The sequence below is a fragment of the Eptatretus burgeri genome, chromosome 17, assembly GCF_056783735.1.
Source record: "Eptatretus burgeri isolate ZD-2024b chromosome 17, Ebu_testis_v1, whole genome shotgun sequence".
Classification (NCBI taxonomy): Eukaryota; Metazoa; Chordata; class Myxini; order Myxiniformes; family Myxinidae; genus Eptatretus; species Eptatretus burgeri.
The window spans coordinates 45,986,637-46,004,805 of record NC_140977.1 but is presented as its reverse complement, the minus strand read 5'-3'; the positions used below and the strand labels follow the sequence as shown (position 1 = coordinate 46,004,805).

General features: G+C 40.7%; 1 protein-coding gene across 14 annotated transcripts in view; it reads right to left on the bottom strand.

Annotated features, from left to right (window-relative positions):
• Positions 1–18,169, bottom strand: part of LOC147009966 (uncharacterized) — a 104,683-nt gene that overhangs the window by 43,739 nt on the left and 42,775 nt on the right. For 12 of the 14 annotated variants that reach the window (XM_085863260.1, XM_085863259.1, XM_085863258.1 and 9 more), the window contains 2 exons: positions 16,087–16,206; positions 5,765–7,933 (listed from right to left, as the gene is read on the bottom strand). In XM_085863260.1, coding sequence (XP_085719386.1) covers positions 6,555–7,933; positions 16,087–16,206 — 1,499 coding nt within the window. In that variant the 3' untranslated portion in view covers positions 5,765–6,554. Of the gene's footprint in view, positions 1–5,764; positions 7,934–16,086; positions 16,207–18,169 lie in introns of those variants that run through there. The other 2 variants (XM_085863271.1, XM_085863275.1) reach the window with 1 other exon arrangement.

Genomic DNA, 18,169 nt, shown 5'->3' with positions numbered 1-18,169 from the left:
GTTATATTTAATTGAATGTTATATTTTGTTATATTTAGTCGAATGGTATATTTTGAACACAAATTAGTGGTACTTTGGCAGTTTATCAATACTTTGGCTCTGAAATTGAATTTGGCCCGATTGCACATGCGCTGAGTGAAATGCCTCTCTGGCAGTCAAACAAAATTGAAAATCATTCCAAATAGGGAACTTAATGTTTGTAAGAACATCATATAAAGTACACAATCAAGAGGCACAAATAAATAATGTAAGTATTCAGTTAGGTGGTGTAAAAGATGCTGCATCAACAGCAGTAAACTTCTGAATTTGTTTTTTTCTACAACCTATAAAATCTTTATTTTATTTCAATTTAATTATACACTTGAACACTCGAGAACACAAATTGCCTTATTGGCACTTTCAAAAAAAGACAAAATATTTTGGCATTTTATGTCACCTTGACCGATCAAATTTGCCACTCGTAGACTCCGCCAATATCCTTGTTTCTCATTATTACAGGGGGTGATGTGTTCTATGAACTAATTACCTCCACCACTACAGGTGGAAAATGGTTTTCACCCATCTGCTTGTGAGTGGGATATCTCAAAATGTTGTGCATGGCTCTGGATGAAACTTGTACAGGTTGCGTGTGTGACGAGGCCAAATTGATTAGATTTTGGTGAAGATCCGAAACCGGACACAAGAATTAAAAAACAAAATTTACAGTGATTTTTCACCATTGGAAGATGGAACTAAAAACAATACAATACGATATTTCAAAAAGTTGTGGACAAGTTATGACAAAACTAGGTGGATGAGTTTGTTCAATGACAAGAACAAGCTGATTAGATTTTCGTTCAGGTCCAAATCCAGATCCAGCCCATCAGTGGGATACAAAACATAAACTAATCAGCCTGGCAAATGTATGTGCTCTACCGAGTGCCGTTCTAGTTGAATAAACATTCCCTCCACTACTGAAGACGATGAGGAGACATGATGTAAGTGTTCCAAATATGGCATGGAATTGTTAACCTGGATTCAGAACACCTTTTCACTCCAAGCCACTACTCAACTACACGGGGGCACTCTCTGAAGTTGTTCCCCAAGGAATGAAATAGCTTGGAAGTTTTTCTGCAATTGAGTGGTCATCGAGTGGAACAGTTGTGGAAGCTATCTCGATTCAATCTTTCAAAGTTAACTTGGACAGGCATTGGTGGGTGGAAAGATCACTGAACCCTCACACAGGCACAGACGTTAAGTTTTTCTGAAGTAGAGGCCAGGAATTACAGGATACTTCTTATCCCATACCATGATGATTATGATGATTAGAAGCCCCCACAGTACAGCTTGTATTCTCCCCCAACAAAGGGCACAATTACAGAAGGGCCCAGTTACAAGACGCAAAAATGAAGATAAAACCTTAATCTCATCCAGTGCTGAGGCACAATGCAAAAAACGATTTTCTTTTTAAGAAACTATTTTCTTAATATAAGAAAGTTTTTCTTGAAACAGGAAATTCATGAGAATTTATTTTGAGCTGCAAAAAACATTTTTTCTCATTTCAATAAAACTTTTATTATTTTAAGAAAATATTTTCTGACGATGACAATTAATTTTGGCAGTGCAGTTTCTGCAAAGAGGGCGAGGCAGGGAAGATGACAGCAGATGAACAACGAAACAAATGAGGGCCAATCATGGTGTACGCTTTGACTCCAGGTGGTAGGCAGTCGATTCCGAGTTCCGACCTGGCTCCGAGTCATACTAAAGACTGCAAATGGTACATGCTGCTCCCTCGCTTGTGTTCACTTTGAATGAGTGTGGGAAAAGATTCCAACTTGGAAAATATTTATACAACACAAAACGGCACAGTCAATAATAGTCAGCAACAGTGGGGGCTCTTGAGTCCTGTAACTGAAAGTTGCTGGAGAAAACTACAAACTGAAAAACTTGGATAAAAAATTTCATCACACAAATCAGTAAATAAAAAAAATTAAATTACGCAAATGTGTCAACACAATATTATATATACTTGAACAAACCTCAAATACCACCACGTGATTTACACTGAAGTTTTTCATTTGAATTGGACTTCGATACTGTGTCATCATGAGGTATTCAAAGAAGCAGACGATCACCTGTCGTGAACCTTGTTTGTTTTCAGTATCGGCTCCAGTGTGCATTAAACGCAAACTAATTTTTATCTCCAGTTTATTATTCCAGTTGTCTTTATTGGTTTCTCGTCCACAACAAAATATATCAGTAAATGAAAATAAATTGTTTTTCCTTTTATTTTTGTGAATCGACCCACAATGCAATATAAACAAATATGGCAGCCTCCGTGTGGTGATGTAGGTGGGTGACATAGTCGACACAATTTCCAAACACGGTGGGATTGAGAGTTATACACGTGAGACAAAGAACCAAAATCGATGATCTATGTTATCTATCTATCTATTGAACAAACTCTTCGTTCATTAATATGAAATCGACAAAGCCGAGAAGCGAACTAAGAACTTGGGAAAACTACATAACTGAAAAATATGTACGGAAATCCAAACAGTGGAGTTGAGAGTTTGATAATATTTTTTCATATTGCTTCAATCATATTGATCACCCCCATCGTGAACCTCGTTAGTTTTTGGAATCGCCTCCAGCGTGCGTTAAACGCTAACTAATTTTTATCTCCGGTTTGTTGTGCTCATTTTCTGTATTGGTTTATCGGCTTCAAAAGACATCAGTAAATTAAATTACTTTGTTTTCCCTTTTATTTTGGTGAATATATCCACAATGCAATCTGAACAAATATGGCAACCTTCATGTGGTGATGTAGATGCTGACGTAGTCGACACGATTTCCAAATACAGTGGGGTTGAGTCAAATCATTGATTTGTTCTTTGTCTCATGTGTACATGTTATCTAGCAAACAAACTCTTCATTCATTAATCCATACTAAGTGTGTGTGTGTGTGTGTGTGTGTGTGTGTGTGTGTGTGTGAGAGTGAGTGTGTGTGTACATAATTCCAAAACCATGAAACAGAGCAGCCTAAAACTTTGCATGCATGCTAAGGGAACTCTAAGGAAGTGCGTGAGTGAAAATTGGATGTTTGGGTTAATTAATGGCCTTATTTAATTATATCCTTTTTTAGGTGCATCCTCGGCCACCTCATTCTCTATGGGGGTCTTGAAGTGTACCCTGGGTTTATTTCGCTGGGGTCTGAAGCCGCCATGTTTTTAGCCTGCTCAACTATGCCTCGAGTTGGAACAGGCCGCAACAATTTCTTAACGATAAGGCTTCCCCACAGCCCCCCCCCCCAACCTCACTCATATTAATCAACACCTACGAATTGCTAGATACATTGCAATGCTTATAAACACCTGAAGATGCCAGCGTTTGTGGCTTTATTTCATTTCCGCATATACCATAACCTTGAAAACAATCTCTTAAACTCAGCCAAATTACAAAATTTAAGCTCCAGCATTAAATTTAGCAGCAGCTCCAACTACTAAAATAAATAAATAAAAAGTGTTCATTTGTCCAATAAAGCGTTCATTTGGAAATTGCTTGGGTGTTTCTGGGTGCATGGGTTTATCGACGGAAATTGGTAATCACTTGCCAAGACAGCCTTTCTGTGGGAGTGCATGTTTGAGTGCTCAACCACTTGTCGAGTACCCTACAGTCGAAAGTAGTAGAATTCTTGTCCCGATCAGGATGTACAGTTGGAAGTTGCTATACAAGGTAGAGAGGTACAGATACAGCACCCGTGGATGTGGTACATATGGGTAGATTTGGATCTGTAGGGACTCTCTATGGATGTGTGGGCATGCCATGCCTGTCACGGGTGCCGTGGTGGCAAAGTTTCATCCCATATCTTATGGAGGTTTTATCAGGTTTTGCTTTGTCCTCGTGACTGTTTGCTTCTAAAGCAATTGGTTATCTGGTGTGCTTACAAAGGTTGTAATGGTATCTTTGTGAGTTTCAAAGCAAAATATATTGAATAATACCCAATTTCAAAGCAATTTGCTGTATTGACGCGATTTCTAAATTACCGCGGCAAATTGTTTTCCACCCGTCAACGATGCTGTTTATAAATATTCATGTTTGTGCACGTTTCGTTGAACCAGCTGTATATATGCAACGTTGTTTTTTTTTAAAAAAATTGTTCATTGAAATTTCCCCAAAACAACGTTGAAATCTAATCAAGGTTTCTGTGTTATATGCAGTACGTACTGCAGTCGGTAATCACACCGACTCCAATCTGCCGATTCCCAAACAATTGCCGATATTGGCCAAGCACCGATGTATGTGCATGTGTGTTGTTCATAAAGCATAACATTTTCTCTCTGATAACTCAATCTCCATATCTCTCTACCTACCCCCTCCTAATACAGTGCAGCGCCCTCCCACACATCCCTCTTTCTCTATCTCTGGGTGGTATTTAGAGTTTGATTGGTGGTAAATAGATTTCAGACATTTTCTTTCCATCTTCACAGTTATTCTATGCAGAATCATTTTGATGACAGAATGAATCGTAATCAACGCTCCATTGCATGTCTGCCTTCCCTTCCGACACTCCTCCTCGCTCCCCCTCCCACGATTCCTGACAGTGATTTTAATATTTCCAACCTGCCCAGTCACCAGATCTCTCCAACTGAGCATCTGTGGGATGAGATGGAACAAGCTATTTGAAGTAGAGATTCCCTACAAACCAATTTGACAACTGTGGGAAGCATTGGAGTGAACATGGGCAAAATTCCTGTGGAACACTTTCGATACCTTGTAGAGTCCATGTCCGAACAAATTGAGGCTGTTGAGGGCAAAAGGGGGTACAACTCAATATTAGGAAGGTGTTCCTAATGTTTTGTACGCCGAGTGTATATAGTGTTTGTGTGTGTGTGTGTGTGTGTGTGTGTGTGTGTATTGTGTGCCTTGTTCATAAAGCATAACTTCCCTCTCTCTCTACTGTTCCTTTTGCATCCTGTTATGTCTTGATCCATTCAGTGTACGAGCTTTTCCATGAGCCTCAATGATGTACGGTACAGTATACAAAAAATAACTAGAAGGGTACTCAGTAGAATGCATACCTCCACCACACAATGCCTGATCCAGTGGAACATAGAGCCCAACCTCGTTTTTGGCCCCATCTCTCAATGGTGAAGAATCACTAAAAAAAAAAAAAAAAATTGGATCCAGATCTGGATATTCATCAGGATTGAATAAATTCTTCCTTGTCACACACACACACACACACACAACGTGTCCACCAAGTTTCATCCGAATCCGTCCATAGCTTTTTAAGATATCGTGCTATATATCATTTTTGGCCCCGTCTCTCAATGGTGAAGAATCACTTAAAAAATTTATTGTCAGATCCGGATCCGGATCTCCACCAAAATCTAATCAGTTCGTGCTTGTAACACACCCAAGCACTCCACCAAATTTCATCTGAATCCGTCCACAAGTTGTTTTTTTAGATATCCTGCACACAAACAGACAGGGGTGAAAACATAACCTCCTCCTCCTCCCTTTGGTGGCGGAGGTAATAAACAGGCCAGTAATCGGTCTCAGAGCAACAGAGTCAGTGGGCCGGCACAACTGCTTTGATGCGGTTCATCGGACTTGGACCAGGCAACTGCAACAATACCTTCATTTACTCGTTGAAAGAAAAGAATTTTTTTTAAAAGAGCAACCCGACATTTTAAAATGCATCTGTCTGTTTTCTCCGAAAATTGTAAAAGGGTTAGTTTCACAGGAATCAAAGAACACTTCAACTCCGTGATCAGTCATATCTATATGAACCTTTTTAATGAAACTTCAAATATGATCAGGTCCTAAAAACATCTTTACAAATCCAAAATTCCAAGAGTAGTCAAGAAAACATGTGCGGATGACATTTCTTTAGATCAATAACAATGTAAAAAAATATTTGCATCAAAAAAAACATTTGTGTGGCTTTTTGCCTCATGTTGGTAATCAAATCAGAATAATACAAGCAAAACATCACTGAGTAAAAGTGGAGACTCAATGGTGAACATTGGACTGGCATCCCTAGAGGTTGTAAAATTCAAATGATACCAAAAGTAGACCTATTTTAAAGGATTTGCATTGTAATCTTCAGAAAGTCATCAGTTTGAGGGGAACTGCAACATCACCTTTGGATTGCAGGTTTAAAAAAAACAAAAAAAAAAACCAGCTGGCTCATCAACAATTTCTAACCATGTCACAAATTGTGTGTGTGCCCCACCTAATCTGGTTTTGTGTACGCGTGACAAGTCCACTCGTTATGGTTGACTCTTATTCCCCCTCCCTTGTTATAGGAAGTCATTATGAATGACGACATTCCTTCTCTTCTCCAATAGTTACAATTTGACAAAAATAACATTTTGTGTGGCTTATTTAATGAAAGTAATTTTCAGATAATAAAACAAAAGAACGATTGACGAATAATTTTTGGTCGCATCTCACATTTGTCAATTATCTTGCTCTTCAAAACGAATGGATGTTCTTTCTTCGTTTGTTTCATAAAGAGTATTTTTGACAAACAGAGCAATTGAATGTCTTCTCACTGGCGTTGTAATCTATTTCAAATTCTGTGAAGACGAAGACGTGAGAGTGTTTTTACCGACAGAACGATCAAACGTCTTCTTGCCCACGTGAATCATTTCGTGCATCTTCGCATGTAACGACGACGTCGTGAAATCCTTTTTGCAAACAATGCAATTGAGTTTCTTCTCTCCAGCATTAATAATTTCATTTATATTATGATACGATGAACTCGTCGAGGTCTTTTTACAAATACAGCAATTGAAAGTCTTCACATTGGCCTTGATCATCTCGTGATTCTTCGGGAAAGATGACATCGAGAAGGTTCTTTTACAAATGGAGCAATCGGAAGTCTTCTCGCCGGTGTGAATCGTATCTTTTTTCAGGTCGGCTGAACTTGAGAAGGGCTTTTTACAAACGAGGCAATCGAGTGTCTTCTCTACAGTGGGAACAGTTTCAGTTTCATCGACGTTCAGATGAGACACATTTGAGGCATTTTTATCAAAGGGCCAATTGAAAGTATTCTCATCGGTGTGAACCTCCTCATCTTTCTTCAGGCCAGATGAATTCATGAAGGTCTTTTTAAAAAAGGGGAAATCAAAAATTTGTTTGGTAATGTGAGTAATCTTATGGTTCTGCAGGTAAAATAAACTCGAGAAGACCATTTTACAGACATAGCAACGGAATGTCTTTTCGCCGGTGCAAATTTTCACATGCTTCTGCAGGTAGGATGAACTGGATAAGGCCTTGTTACAAAAAGAACAACTGAACGTTTTTACACCAGTGCAATTGTTCTCATGCTTTTGCAGGTAAAATAAACTCCGGAAGACCTTTTTACAAACACTGCAAGTGTATGTCGTTTCCCCAGTACAAACCATCTCGTGCTTCTGCAGGTAATACGAAGTCGATAATTTTTGGTTACAAGTCGAGCACCGAAAAGAGGTTTCTTCCGAATGAACCTTCTGGTGAATCTTCAAATAATATGCCGTGCAGAAAGTCTTATCACAAACACAACATTTGTTTGACGTTTCTCCAGTGTGGGTCCTCTGATGCATTTTCAAATACCTTGAACTTAAGAAGGCTTTTTGGCAAACTGAGCACTTGTGTGGCTTCTTACGGGCGTGAACAGTCTTATGCATAGCCAGTTGTGAGGAATGTGCAAAAGCCTTTTTACAAACTGGACACTTGTAACGTTTCACATCAGGGTGAACCACTTTATGTACTTTTAGCTGAGAATGATGTGGGAACACCTTTTTACAAACATGACACTTGTACTGACTTTTTTGAGCAGGACAGTGGTTGGATTTGTTCTCTTCGCGTGAATTTTGAGAGCTGCCCTTTCTCTTCATGTTGCATTTCGAAACAACGTTGTTGTCAGAAGACAACCGGTTTTTTACATCCCTCTCTTGTCCTTCTGTAATGATAATGATAATAAGTTTGTGGTGCACACAGCATCGTTCGTTTTTTGCAGATCTAATCAGTAGCAGCTCAATATTTCCATTGACAATTATTACACTTTCATGTGTGCATTAGAAACTGCAAGTTACAATGAAATTTAGACAAATTCTCCCACTCACATTTACCAATATCAGAAACTTTTTTGGATTCTATGATATCAAAATGTGAACTCTTAAAGATGACAAAGAAACCACGTAACACACCAAATTAACAAATATTTTTCCAAATAAAATTCTTGAGTCATCATGTAAAAATAAACCACTCAAACATTTTATGAAACTATTTATCCATATAAATGAGAGATTATGATTGTGAGCAACAAAAGTTGTACTTACTTTATCCGCGTGCACTTAAGCAAAGCCTCGTTTTCACAAATCAAATGATTTAGCAAGAATGAAACATGCGACAGTCTTTTTTGTTTCACGCATGAATTAAATAATAATGAAATAAATAAATAAATAACTAATTGCAAATCTCCATTATTCCCACTTAAAGCAAAGTTGATAGATGGCAAAAAGTTCCACGAGGAACTTTCTTTCCCCCCCCCCCGCCCCCCATTTTAACTCCTGCGACCCTACGCCACCACCTCATGGGGCATGAACCGAGGGTCAAATCGCAAAAAATTACATATTTCATAAGTCCCCCAAATGTTGATTGCATACACAAAAGTTTCATTCAAAAATGTTTCAGTAATTGAAATTTTCAGGATTTGACCTTTTAACCCCACCCTTGGGGTAGGGCAAAAATGGTACTGCTCTTAAACCACTTGCCTTGTGGTGATCATAACTACCAAGTTTGGTGAATTTCTGCCCAAATTTTGAGGAGGATATAGCGTGATGGATAGATAGACAGACAGACAAATGGAGCCGATTACAATATCCCCCCCGCGTTTTTTTTTCAAAAAGCGTGGGGATAATAAGGGAAATAGTAATGTTTATCCTTCCCAAAAGTAAGTTAAAGCAAATGAAGTTTCACCAACCATACTTTTGTGAATAAAGAATAAGTGCAGCAATGCTTAAATTTGCTCAAAAAGAGTACTGTCGGATCCCAACATTCACGGTCACGCTACTCATGGACCCTGCGTATTCGCGGGTCAGAAAGTGTGACCTGCTTCTACATTCACGCTTCGTACTTGTGTTAAGTTTGAACAAAATCGGACGTGTTTTTTTCTACCGTCTCCTACCATCTCCGTCCCTTTCTACCGTCTCCTCCACAAAGTGATTCTTCGTGTGTTTTTTTTTAGCCACCGTTGGATTGAGTCTGAAATGGGGGCTTATGGATTTGGTCTTGATTTTCGTGTCCGTGCGTGCGTCTGCAACCATATCTCAGACTTGTATGGACGATTATATTTGTACGTGACACAAAGACAACACAAAATGGTATACAGAAGCATGTCATTTTTTTTTCAAGATCAGATACAATACGGCCGACCGGCAGCCATTTTGTTACGTAAACGTGTCCCCAACCATGACTCTGACATGCATGGTCGAATTTTATTCAAACTTGGCACAAGCACAGCAGACGATGGCATACACTTGCATCACACTTTATTTTTTGATCTGATCAAATATGGCCCACTGGTAGCCATTTTAATTGTAAAAATAAGAAAAACGCGATTTTTATTTTTTGTTTGGTTTTTTGCATACATTGTCAAGGCTCGTATGAGAGCCAACACACAAAGCACAGCAAGGGGGGGGGCATGAGACAAGAGGGGCAGGAGAGGGAAGAACAAAACAGTGGGGGAACAGAGACATTAGGAGATCTGTGGAAGGGAGAGGGATGGGGTGGGGAACATGGGGAATAGAAGATGGACACTACAGGGACTTTCAGGAAGGAAAGCAGAGAATTTGAAGGAGGTGGGTTTGGGGTGGATTAACGGGGGTAGAAAAGATCGAGGTTTTGGATGGGGGATGATAAGAGGTGGTGGTGAACAGCTGTTTTGAAGGCCTGGAGGGAAGAATGGGATTAAAGAGAGTGTGAGAGTTTATTCCAAAGGCGGGGAAAAAAAGACGAATAAAAGAGTGAAGGTGAACAGTGATTCGTGATTTTGGTAGTTTTACAAGAAGAGGGTTGCTAGCGGACCTTGACCGCCCTGTGGAAATATGGTGGGGTCAAATCGCAGACAGATTGGGGGGGGTGAGACTGGAGAGGAGACGGGAGAAGACAGAAAGACCACCGACCTGCCTGTGGTGAGAAAGTGAGAGATCCAAAGACTCGGCCTCACCGTGGGAGATACCAATGGTCCCAAACGTCTTGGTTTCCACAGTGTGAAGCTGAGAAAGGTGAGAATCAGGAGCACCAGCCCAGAGGGGAGAGCAGTACTCCATTAGGCTGTGGTCAAAAACTTTGTATGTGGTCAGGAGCTCAGGTGGGCCGAGGAAGGACTTTGCACGACGGAGGATTCCCGGTCGGCGACTGGCTTTGGAGGTGCGGTTGGAAATGTGACTTTCCCAGGAAAGGTCATGGCAGATAGTAAGACTCAGACGCTTGAATGAAAGGACTTCTTCCAGCAGATTGTTGAGAAAGTAGATGGGGGGGGGGGGCAGGGGTTCCAAACGGTCCTTTTGGAGAGACATAGTGAGAGTGTGAGATTTGTCCCAATTGAAAGACATATTCATGTGTTGGCCCAGTTTGTGATTTTACCCAGATCTGCAGAGTGCGAAGAAGCTGCTGCTTGCCGGTCTGAGGGATGACAGATGGTACGGTGGAGGGTGGAGTCATCAGCGAAGAGATAAAGAGGATTTTCCAGAGAGTCGGAAAGATCATTGATGAAAACTAGAAAGAGAACGGCCCAGAACGCTGGCTTGAGGAACTCCAGCCTGGACAGGAAGAGGGGATGAAAAAAAAACTCCATTTAGGGCCACACGTTGACTGTGACAGGAGAGGAAGTCTGCGAGCCAAGAGTGGAGATGCCCTTGGATACCATAGGAAGAGAGTTTGGTGAGCAGGGCAGGGTGCCAGACCGTATCAAAAGCACGTGATACGTCTTGGGATAGGGCTCTGATTTTATGTCCAGCATCGCGTACTTCCATCCATTGTTGGGAGAGCAGAAGCAGCATGTCCAGGGTAGAGTGACCTGGTCCGAAACCAAATTGATGATTGGAAATCAAGCCATTGGAGAAGAGGAAGGATTTAATGTCTGAAGCGATGATGGATTCCATAACCTTGCTGATGATTGGGAGAAGGCTGATTGGTCTGCAGTTGCAGGGATCTGTTTTTGCAACTTTTTTATGCAGGGCAGTGATGTTTGCTGATTTCCAAGCAGATGGCAGATGACCTTGAGCAAATGAGAGGGTGAATAGAGCAGAGAGAGGGTGAGCAAGAGCAGAGGAGCAGCTTTTTAGGACACGTGGGCTGATGCCGTCTGGACCGGTTTTAGAATCTGAGTCGAGGTTTGACAGCAAACTCTCCACTTTGTCAGAGGAAAAAGACACAGAGTCCAGGGACAGTTTGGTGCGACTGGGTCAGGTGGGTACAGAAAGCGATGAGTTTGGGACACAAGATTTTGATGCAAACATTGGGTTTAGGCATTCAGCCTTTTCCCATGCGGTGTCAGCAGTGCGGCCATTTGAGGTAAGGAAGGGGATAGAGGGGGAACATATACCAGAAACAGACTTAACTTGACACCACCAGGATTTGGAGGAGATCTGTCTGTTTTGTCTTTACAATTAGTGGGACAGCTTTCGGACAAGATTTCACCCACCCCCAATGGCATGCCAATCTGTGATGTTTGTCCGTGCTGTATCCTATTAAATGAGCATCAAGCAAGGAAGCAGCATGTAACTTTTTTAAAAGTCTTTGGAATGATTTGGCTGGGGTTTGAACCACCGACCTCCCACACTCAGAGCGGATGCTCTCACAATTACACCACCAACTCTGGTACAAGTGCAGGTTTAAGAAATAAAATATAAGAATAACCAAACATTACAGCCAATTACAGATTCCCGTAGGTAAGACATGGCTGCCCCCTCATAAAGTACTGGGAAATTCACTCAAGTTGCAACTACAATGTAATGGTGCATTTTCTTTTTGTACGGATATCCAAGGTCATGCCTTATTAAAGGCATGCCCTCGCCAAAGGAGAGAGTATTGCATTTGGGTCCGGGGGTCCGGTTGTCTGTCTGTCTGTCACCTACAGGTCACAATTCTAAGCTGGTCGTCATGAAACTTTACTAAGTTGTAGAGATTGTCTCAACTGAGAAGCCTATTGTTTTTGATGTCAAAGGTCATCTTGGTCAGATTTCTAAAAATGTAATTTTTCATCCGATTGACTTGAAAGTTGAACAGGATTTGCATATTGCATTACTGAATTTGGAAACCAACTATATTTGTGGTCAAAAGGTCAATTCAAGGGCAAACATCTAAAATCATCAATTTTCAACTGAAAAAAAAAATCATCAATTTACACCCGATTAACTTGAAATATGAACAGCGATTGCATAGTCCATCACTCAATTGGGAAAATTATTTGAGGTCAAGATGCCAAAGGTTAAACTTCTAAAATCATCAAATTTCACATGAAAAATAGTCAATTAAAATCCGATTAACCTGAGCTTTAATTAAAATTGTCAATTTTAATCTTCATAAAATGGACAATTTGATGTATCCATAGCAACCTTTGGAGAGGGGGGGGGGTGGATATTGCAAGTATCGTGCTCTGCATGATGTATTTTTACTTGCAAAATCTCAAGATTTTTCAAGTATGTTGGTTAGTTGATTTTGTTATTCTGTCTTTCTGTCTATCAATCTATCTATCGCCTACAGGTCACAATTTTAAACCGTTCTTCACGAAACTTCACCACATGGTAGAGTTTGTCATAAGGAAGAAGCCGTGTTTTTGAGGTCAAAAGGTCAACTTTGGCTAAAGGTCAACAACTTGGGTGAGATTTCTAAAATCCTCAATTTTCATCCGATCGACTTGAAATTTGAAGAGGAGTTGCATATTTAGTCATTCAATTCAACCACCTATTAACTTTGAGGTAAACATAGGCCCAAAGGGTCAAAATAGTCCAAAAGGCCAATTTGGGCCAAATTTTCTAAAATCCTCAATTTTCATCCTATTGATTTGAAATTTTAAGAGGATTTTCATGTCAGTTTTTTTTCACATTTTCATATCAGTGTATCTTTTCAATAATAATGCTCTATCAATTTTGATATCCTGTCTGTCTGTTTGTCTCTTTGTCGCCTGCAGGTCACAATTTTAAACCGATCTTCACAAAACTTCACCACATGGTAGAGCTTGTCATGCAGAAGAAGACTATTGTTTTTGAGCTCAAAAGTCAAAAGGTCAACATAGGCCAAAAGTCAACAACTTAGGTGAGATTTCTAAAATCCTCAATTTTCATCCGATTGACTTGACATTTGAAGAGGATTTGCATATTTGGTCATTTAATTCAACCAGAAATTATTTTTGAGGTTAAATTTGTTTTATGGATTTTGCAAGTATCGTGCTCTGCATGACGTCTTCTTGTTCTGTCTGTTTGTCCACACAGAACGTTCATGCTTTTCTCTGCAACCGCTTGACAGATTGAGACAATTTTCATGAGGTGCGTCTACTCACGTATGATGTTTTTAATATAATGATGTCATAGATCACGTGGTGTGGCAGCCATGTTTGAAAAACAGAAAAACTTTGGACCTCTATCTCTGAAACTGCACCAAGAAAAAAAATTTGAAACTTGGCACATGGCAAGTACTCCTCATGGGGAATAACTGTGATGTTTTGATAACATCATAAGTTCCTTCATTATGACATTATAATTGCATATGTAGAATGCTACATCTGATCAGTATGAAAATTAAGGGTTATCTAGGGATAAAATGGTCCACAGGAAAAAAAAAACATTGATGATGTCATCAGTCACGTGATTCGGCAGCCACATTGTTTTAAATAAAAAAAAATTTTTAAATAAAAACAAAAAAAAAACCTTCAAAAATCTCTAAAGTTGCTGAACAGATTGAGGCGAAACTTTACACGCATAACCACCTATCCATGAGGAACAAAAGGTTCACACATATGATATCATAGGTCACATGGTTTGGCAGCCGTATTGGATTTACTCTAAAACCTATAAAATCTCCTCCAGAATGGCTGGACAGATCGAAGGGAAATTTCACACAAATGTTCCCCAGGCCATGGGTGTATAAGCTTCTAAAGGAATAATTGAAAGGTCACATGGTTTGGTAGCCAATTGGATTGAAGAAAAATATTAAATAATGTTTTCTCTGGAACTGCTTAATCAATCGATGTGAAACTTCAAATTTGTGATCTAGTTGTGATGGGGAATACATGTTTTAAATTTAAGCTTCATCAGATGCATGGTTTGGCAGCCAGAATTATTTAATTTTGTTATATGGCTTCTTTTTGATTTTTTTTTTTGAATAAGGCTCACTTGGCTGTGCTTGGATGGGTTTGAGGGTAGCGGAGTAGCAGCTGAAATGCAAATCCGATCCAGGTTCCTCCTGATGACTTCATCTTTGCTTGTTTGGGTTCCTTCTGATTACTCCAATGCAGGACTGTACCCATTTAGTCTCCCAATTGATTTGAATTGAATTTATTTTAATCATATTCCAAATTCAATTGAATAATGAATAATAACACAAGCCGGTAGGAGACGAGGGATTCGCTAGGATCGAAGCGCTGGATACGATGCTTTTCATTCTGACCGATCCACCGACGAAGATTCATTGCCAAGACGTATTGGTTCACATACAATTGTTCCTCTGCCTGGCAAGATTTTTCCTATTGCATATTTTGCCAAATGGCACTCATAAAAAAATGACGGTAAATAGACACCCTATTTTTGAAGGACTATCATTTGAAAAATAATCGGTTTGCTGGTTCGTGCTGTGGAGCCTCGCGTTGCAGACACACACACACACACACACACACACACACACACACACACACACACACACACACACACACACACACACACACACACACACACACACACGGAAAACCCGAGAAACTTCTCTCAATGCTCTTGTTTGACCACACCTCCTGAGCCACACAATATTTTTCATAAGCCACGCCCACTTTCCTACGCCACTCCCACTTTAAATAATAAATAATTGGAGGTGGTGTATGGGTCGTGGAATCGTTTTCGGTAAATAAATAAATAATTGGAGGTGGTGTGTGGGTCGTGGAATCGTTTACGGAAAATAAATAAAAAGGTGGAACAACGGTGTAGTTCCTTACAAACACTGTATACACACCTTAAATGACGGTAAATAGACACCCGATTTCTGAAGGACTACCATTTGAAAAATAAAACCTCAATCAAAAATCGGCTCGAGTAAAATTTTCAAAGCATCTCGAAGTGTTTCATTCCGAAGTCTCGTTTCTCTACATTCAAAACTGAAGGACAAGTATTGAAAATGCTGTACACGGTTTTTCGGCCGCTGCACAACAACGGGTGGTTGCTCGGCAACGAAATTCAAACGCGCACATTCCCAGTATATATTCCAACTGTTGGCAAAGTTTCATCAAAATCAATTTTCTGGTTCGTGCTGTGGAGCCTCGCGTTGCGCGCACACACACACACACACACACACACACACACACACACACACACACACACACACACACACACACACACACACACACACACACACACACACACCGAAAACCCGACAATAAGGGATATCTCATATATAGCGAATCCAACAAAAAACATCATGGGTCAGGGTCAGATGTCTGATCAAAGTGGGGTGCATCAATGCAGGACGTGTTTGTGCCCGGTCATCACTGCTGGCAGTTGTAAAGTGGCAGTTCTAATTATGTCTCATTAATGACGTAACACACCAGTACACAAAATACTCCACACAAAAGAAGCCCTGGCAAGGGTGTGCAACCTCCGATTGCTCTTTTTCTTGTTCTAAATGTTCAGTGCGCTGAATTGGTTAAAAAAAAAAAAAAAATAATAATAATAATAATAATAATAATAATAATAATAAAGGTTCTTACACAAATCTGTGCAGTTACCCACACAATTAGTATTAAGGACAAAAACAAGAAAAACAAATTGATGGTTTTGCAAAACATTTCATTTTGTAAAAAAATTTATTGAACCTACCCAACAGTAAATACTTCAATGCTGTACTCACCATCTTTAGAGAGAGAAGTCTGACAAGGTTCTCGCTTCACAAGAATATCATCCAAAGTCCCTTGAGAAGTGGAGGAAGTGGTGGCGGGAAGACACCCTGCTTCCACCGGAGGAATTTCACCTAAACAATGGCCAATATTAGGTTGGTCTGTTGAATCACCAGGCAAACAGCAAAGAAAGGTCAGACCACGAACACACACACACACACACACACACACACACACACACACACACACACACACACTTTTACTTGAAGTCATAACCTTAACTCATAAGCAATTGACCGATTTCCCAACTGCCCGGATCATCAGCTGGGCACCATTTTTCAGAGGTTTCGATCCTTTCAGCCCAGAACCTCTCCAAACAGCGGATCCACAATCCCGGTCACAGATCCACACCAGTAGATTACTCAACATCAATGGACCACAACCTCAGTTGTGTCCAGATAGTCAGTCAACACAGCAATGCAATATCCTTTTTTAAACTTGTATAATTACTTTTATTTGTAGTATTACTATATATGAATAACTTTAATCATACATCACTTTATATGATAATAAATTGAGCGATAAACACTTTACCATGTAGACATGTCCATGACACAGAACCTCCATCGAACCATCGACTCAAACTGTCATTCAAATATTTAAACTGTAATCAATAACCAATTTTAACATGCTGCACTGCGTATCTTAGCAACCCCCAACAAATTATTTTAATGCTTATTTATAAATAACATTTCTTTATTTTATTTTTTATCTATGCCTCCATTATTTAATACCATCAAATATATATATATATATATATATATATATATATATATATGTATATATATTGTTACGAATCTGGAAGCCATCGCACACAACAGCCAGTCCCCGTATATCAGTAACCTCAGTAAGTATGTGTTTATAGTTAGAATCCCTCCTTCTGTCTAATGGGAATTTCATGTGTGCGCTGCGAGTTATTTTATCGTTAGAATTTATACATCAACCACAACAACATATATCTTCACTTCTTCCACCATCGCCCTCCCTCATGCGCATGTGTGACGAACGCAACCGTGGGCGGGGCCCACTCCCTCTTTAGCCAATCGGTAAGGAGCGGGCGTCTCAACCGCCCCGTCCCTCACTCAACCCGGTCGCCATTACGCACGTGATCTTAAGTTAGGAGGTAGGCGGAGCTACAATCGCCTCAAATCGGGACTCCACCCAGAAGGGTGGGAGTTGCCCCGCCTACCGTGGGCCTGTCCAATGAGGGACGGCCAGCAAATCGCGTGATGCAACCGTCCAATCAGTAGGCGAGTGGCCAGGGAAGAAATCCCTCCAACCTCATGAGAGGAACGAAGAACGGTCGGGGTGATGATTCTGGCTGGGTCTGCCTCGCCTGGTGTCGTCTGATCTGCCTGGAAGCTTTTTCGGCCTTGATCGCCTGTCGCCTCTCGCCTCGTCTGCCTTCGTGCTGGCTGGCGTCCGTCGCTCTATTCCTCGTCCCTGGTGCTTGATGCTGCGTTGAGGCGGTGGGTTTGAGTCCCGCCGAGTCAGCGAGACCAGACCGCACGAGGCGGACAGATGCAAGTGCAGACTCTTGCCCTCAGCTCGCCTTCCCTCCCGAGCTGAAGGGCCAAATAAAGGCCGCGGCCACCATTTCTTTAGGGTGTGTGCGTGTGTGTCTGTGGGCCCAGTCTATAAGTAACAATTGTTTAAATGCCTTGTACATTACTTGCATTCCCTCTTGATAGTCGGTTTAACTCTGCTCTTTTTGTGCTCCCCTGCCCCATTATAAATAAACCCCGATTGTTCAATGTACCAGCTCGTTGTCTGTCACTTTCTTTCATTGGTTTAGCACGGTGCGTATTGGGAATTAGGGAGGCCGTCGTGCCATAATTGTTCATTTGGACTGACGGACCTTGCTAATTCCCGCTCGGTTTACACCCGGTTCGGGCTTGGTAAATGGCCCGTTCCGCCCAAGGTCCATCGAGGTTGTGACCTCCCCGATAATTTGACGACGTGGGTACTTAGGTACATTGAAATTTGGCTATTAACCCGACCCCACGCCGTCAGAGAATTGGCGAGTACGGTCCTTAA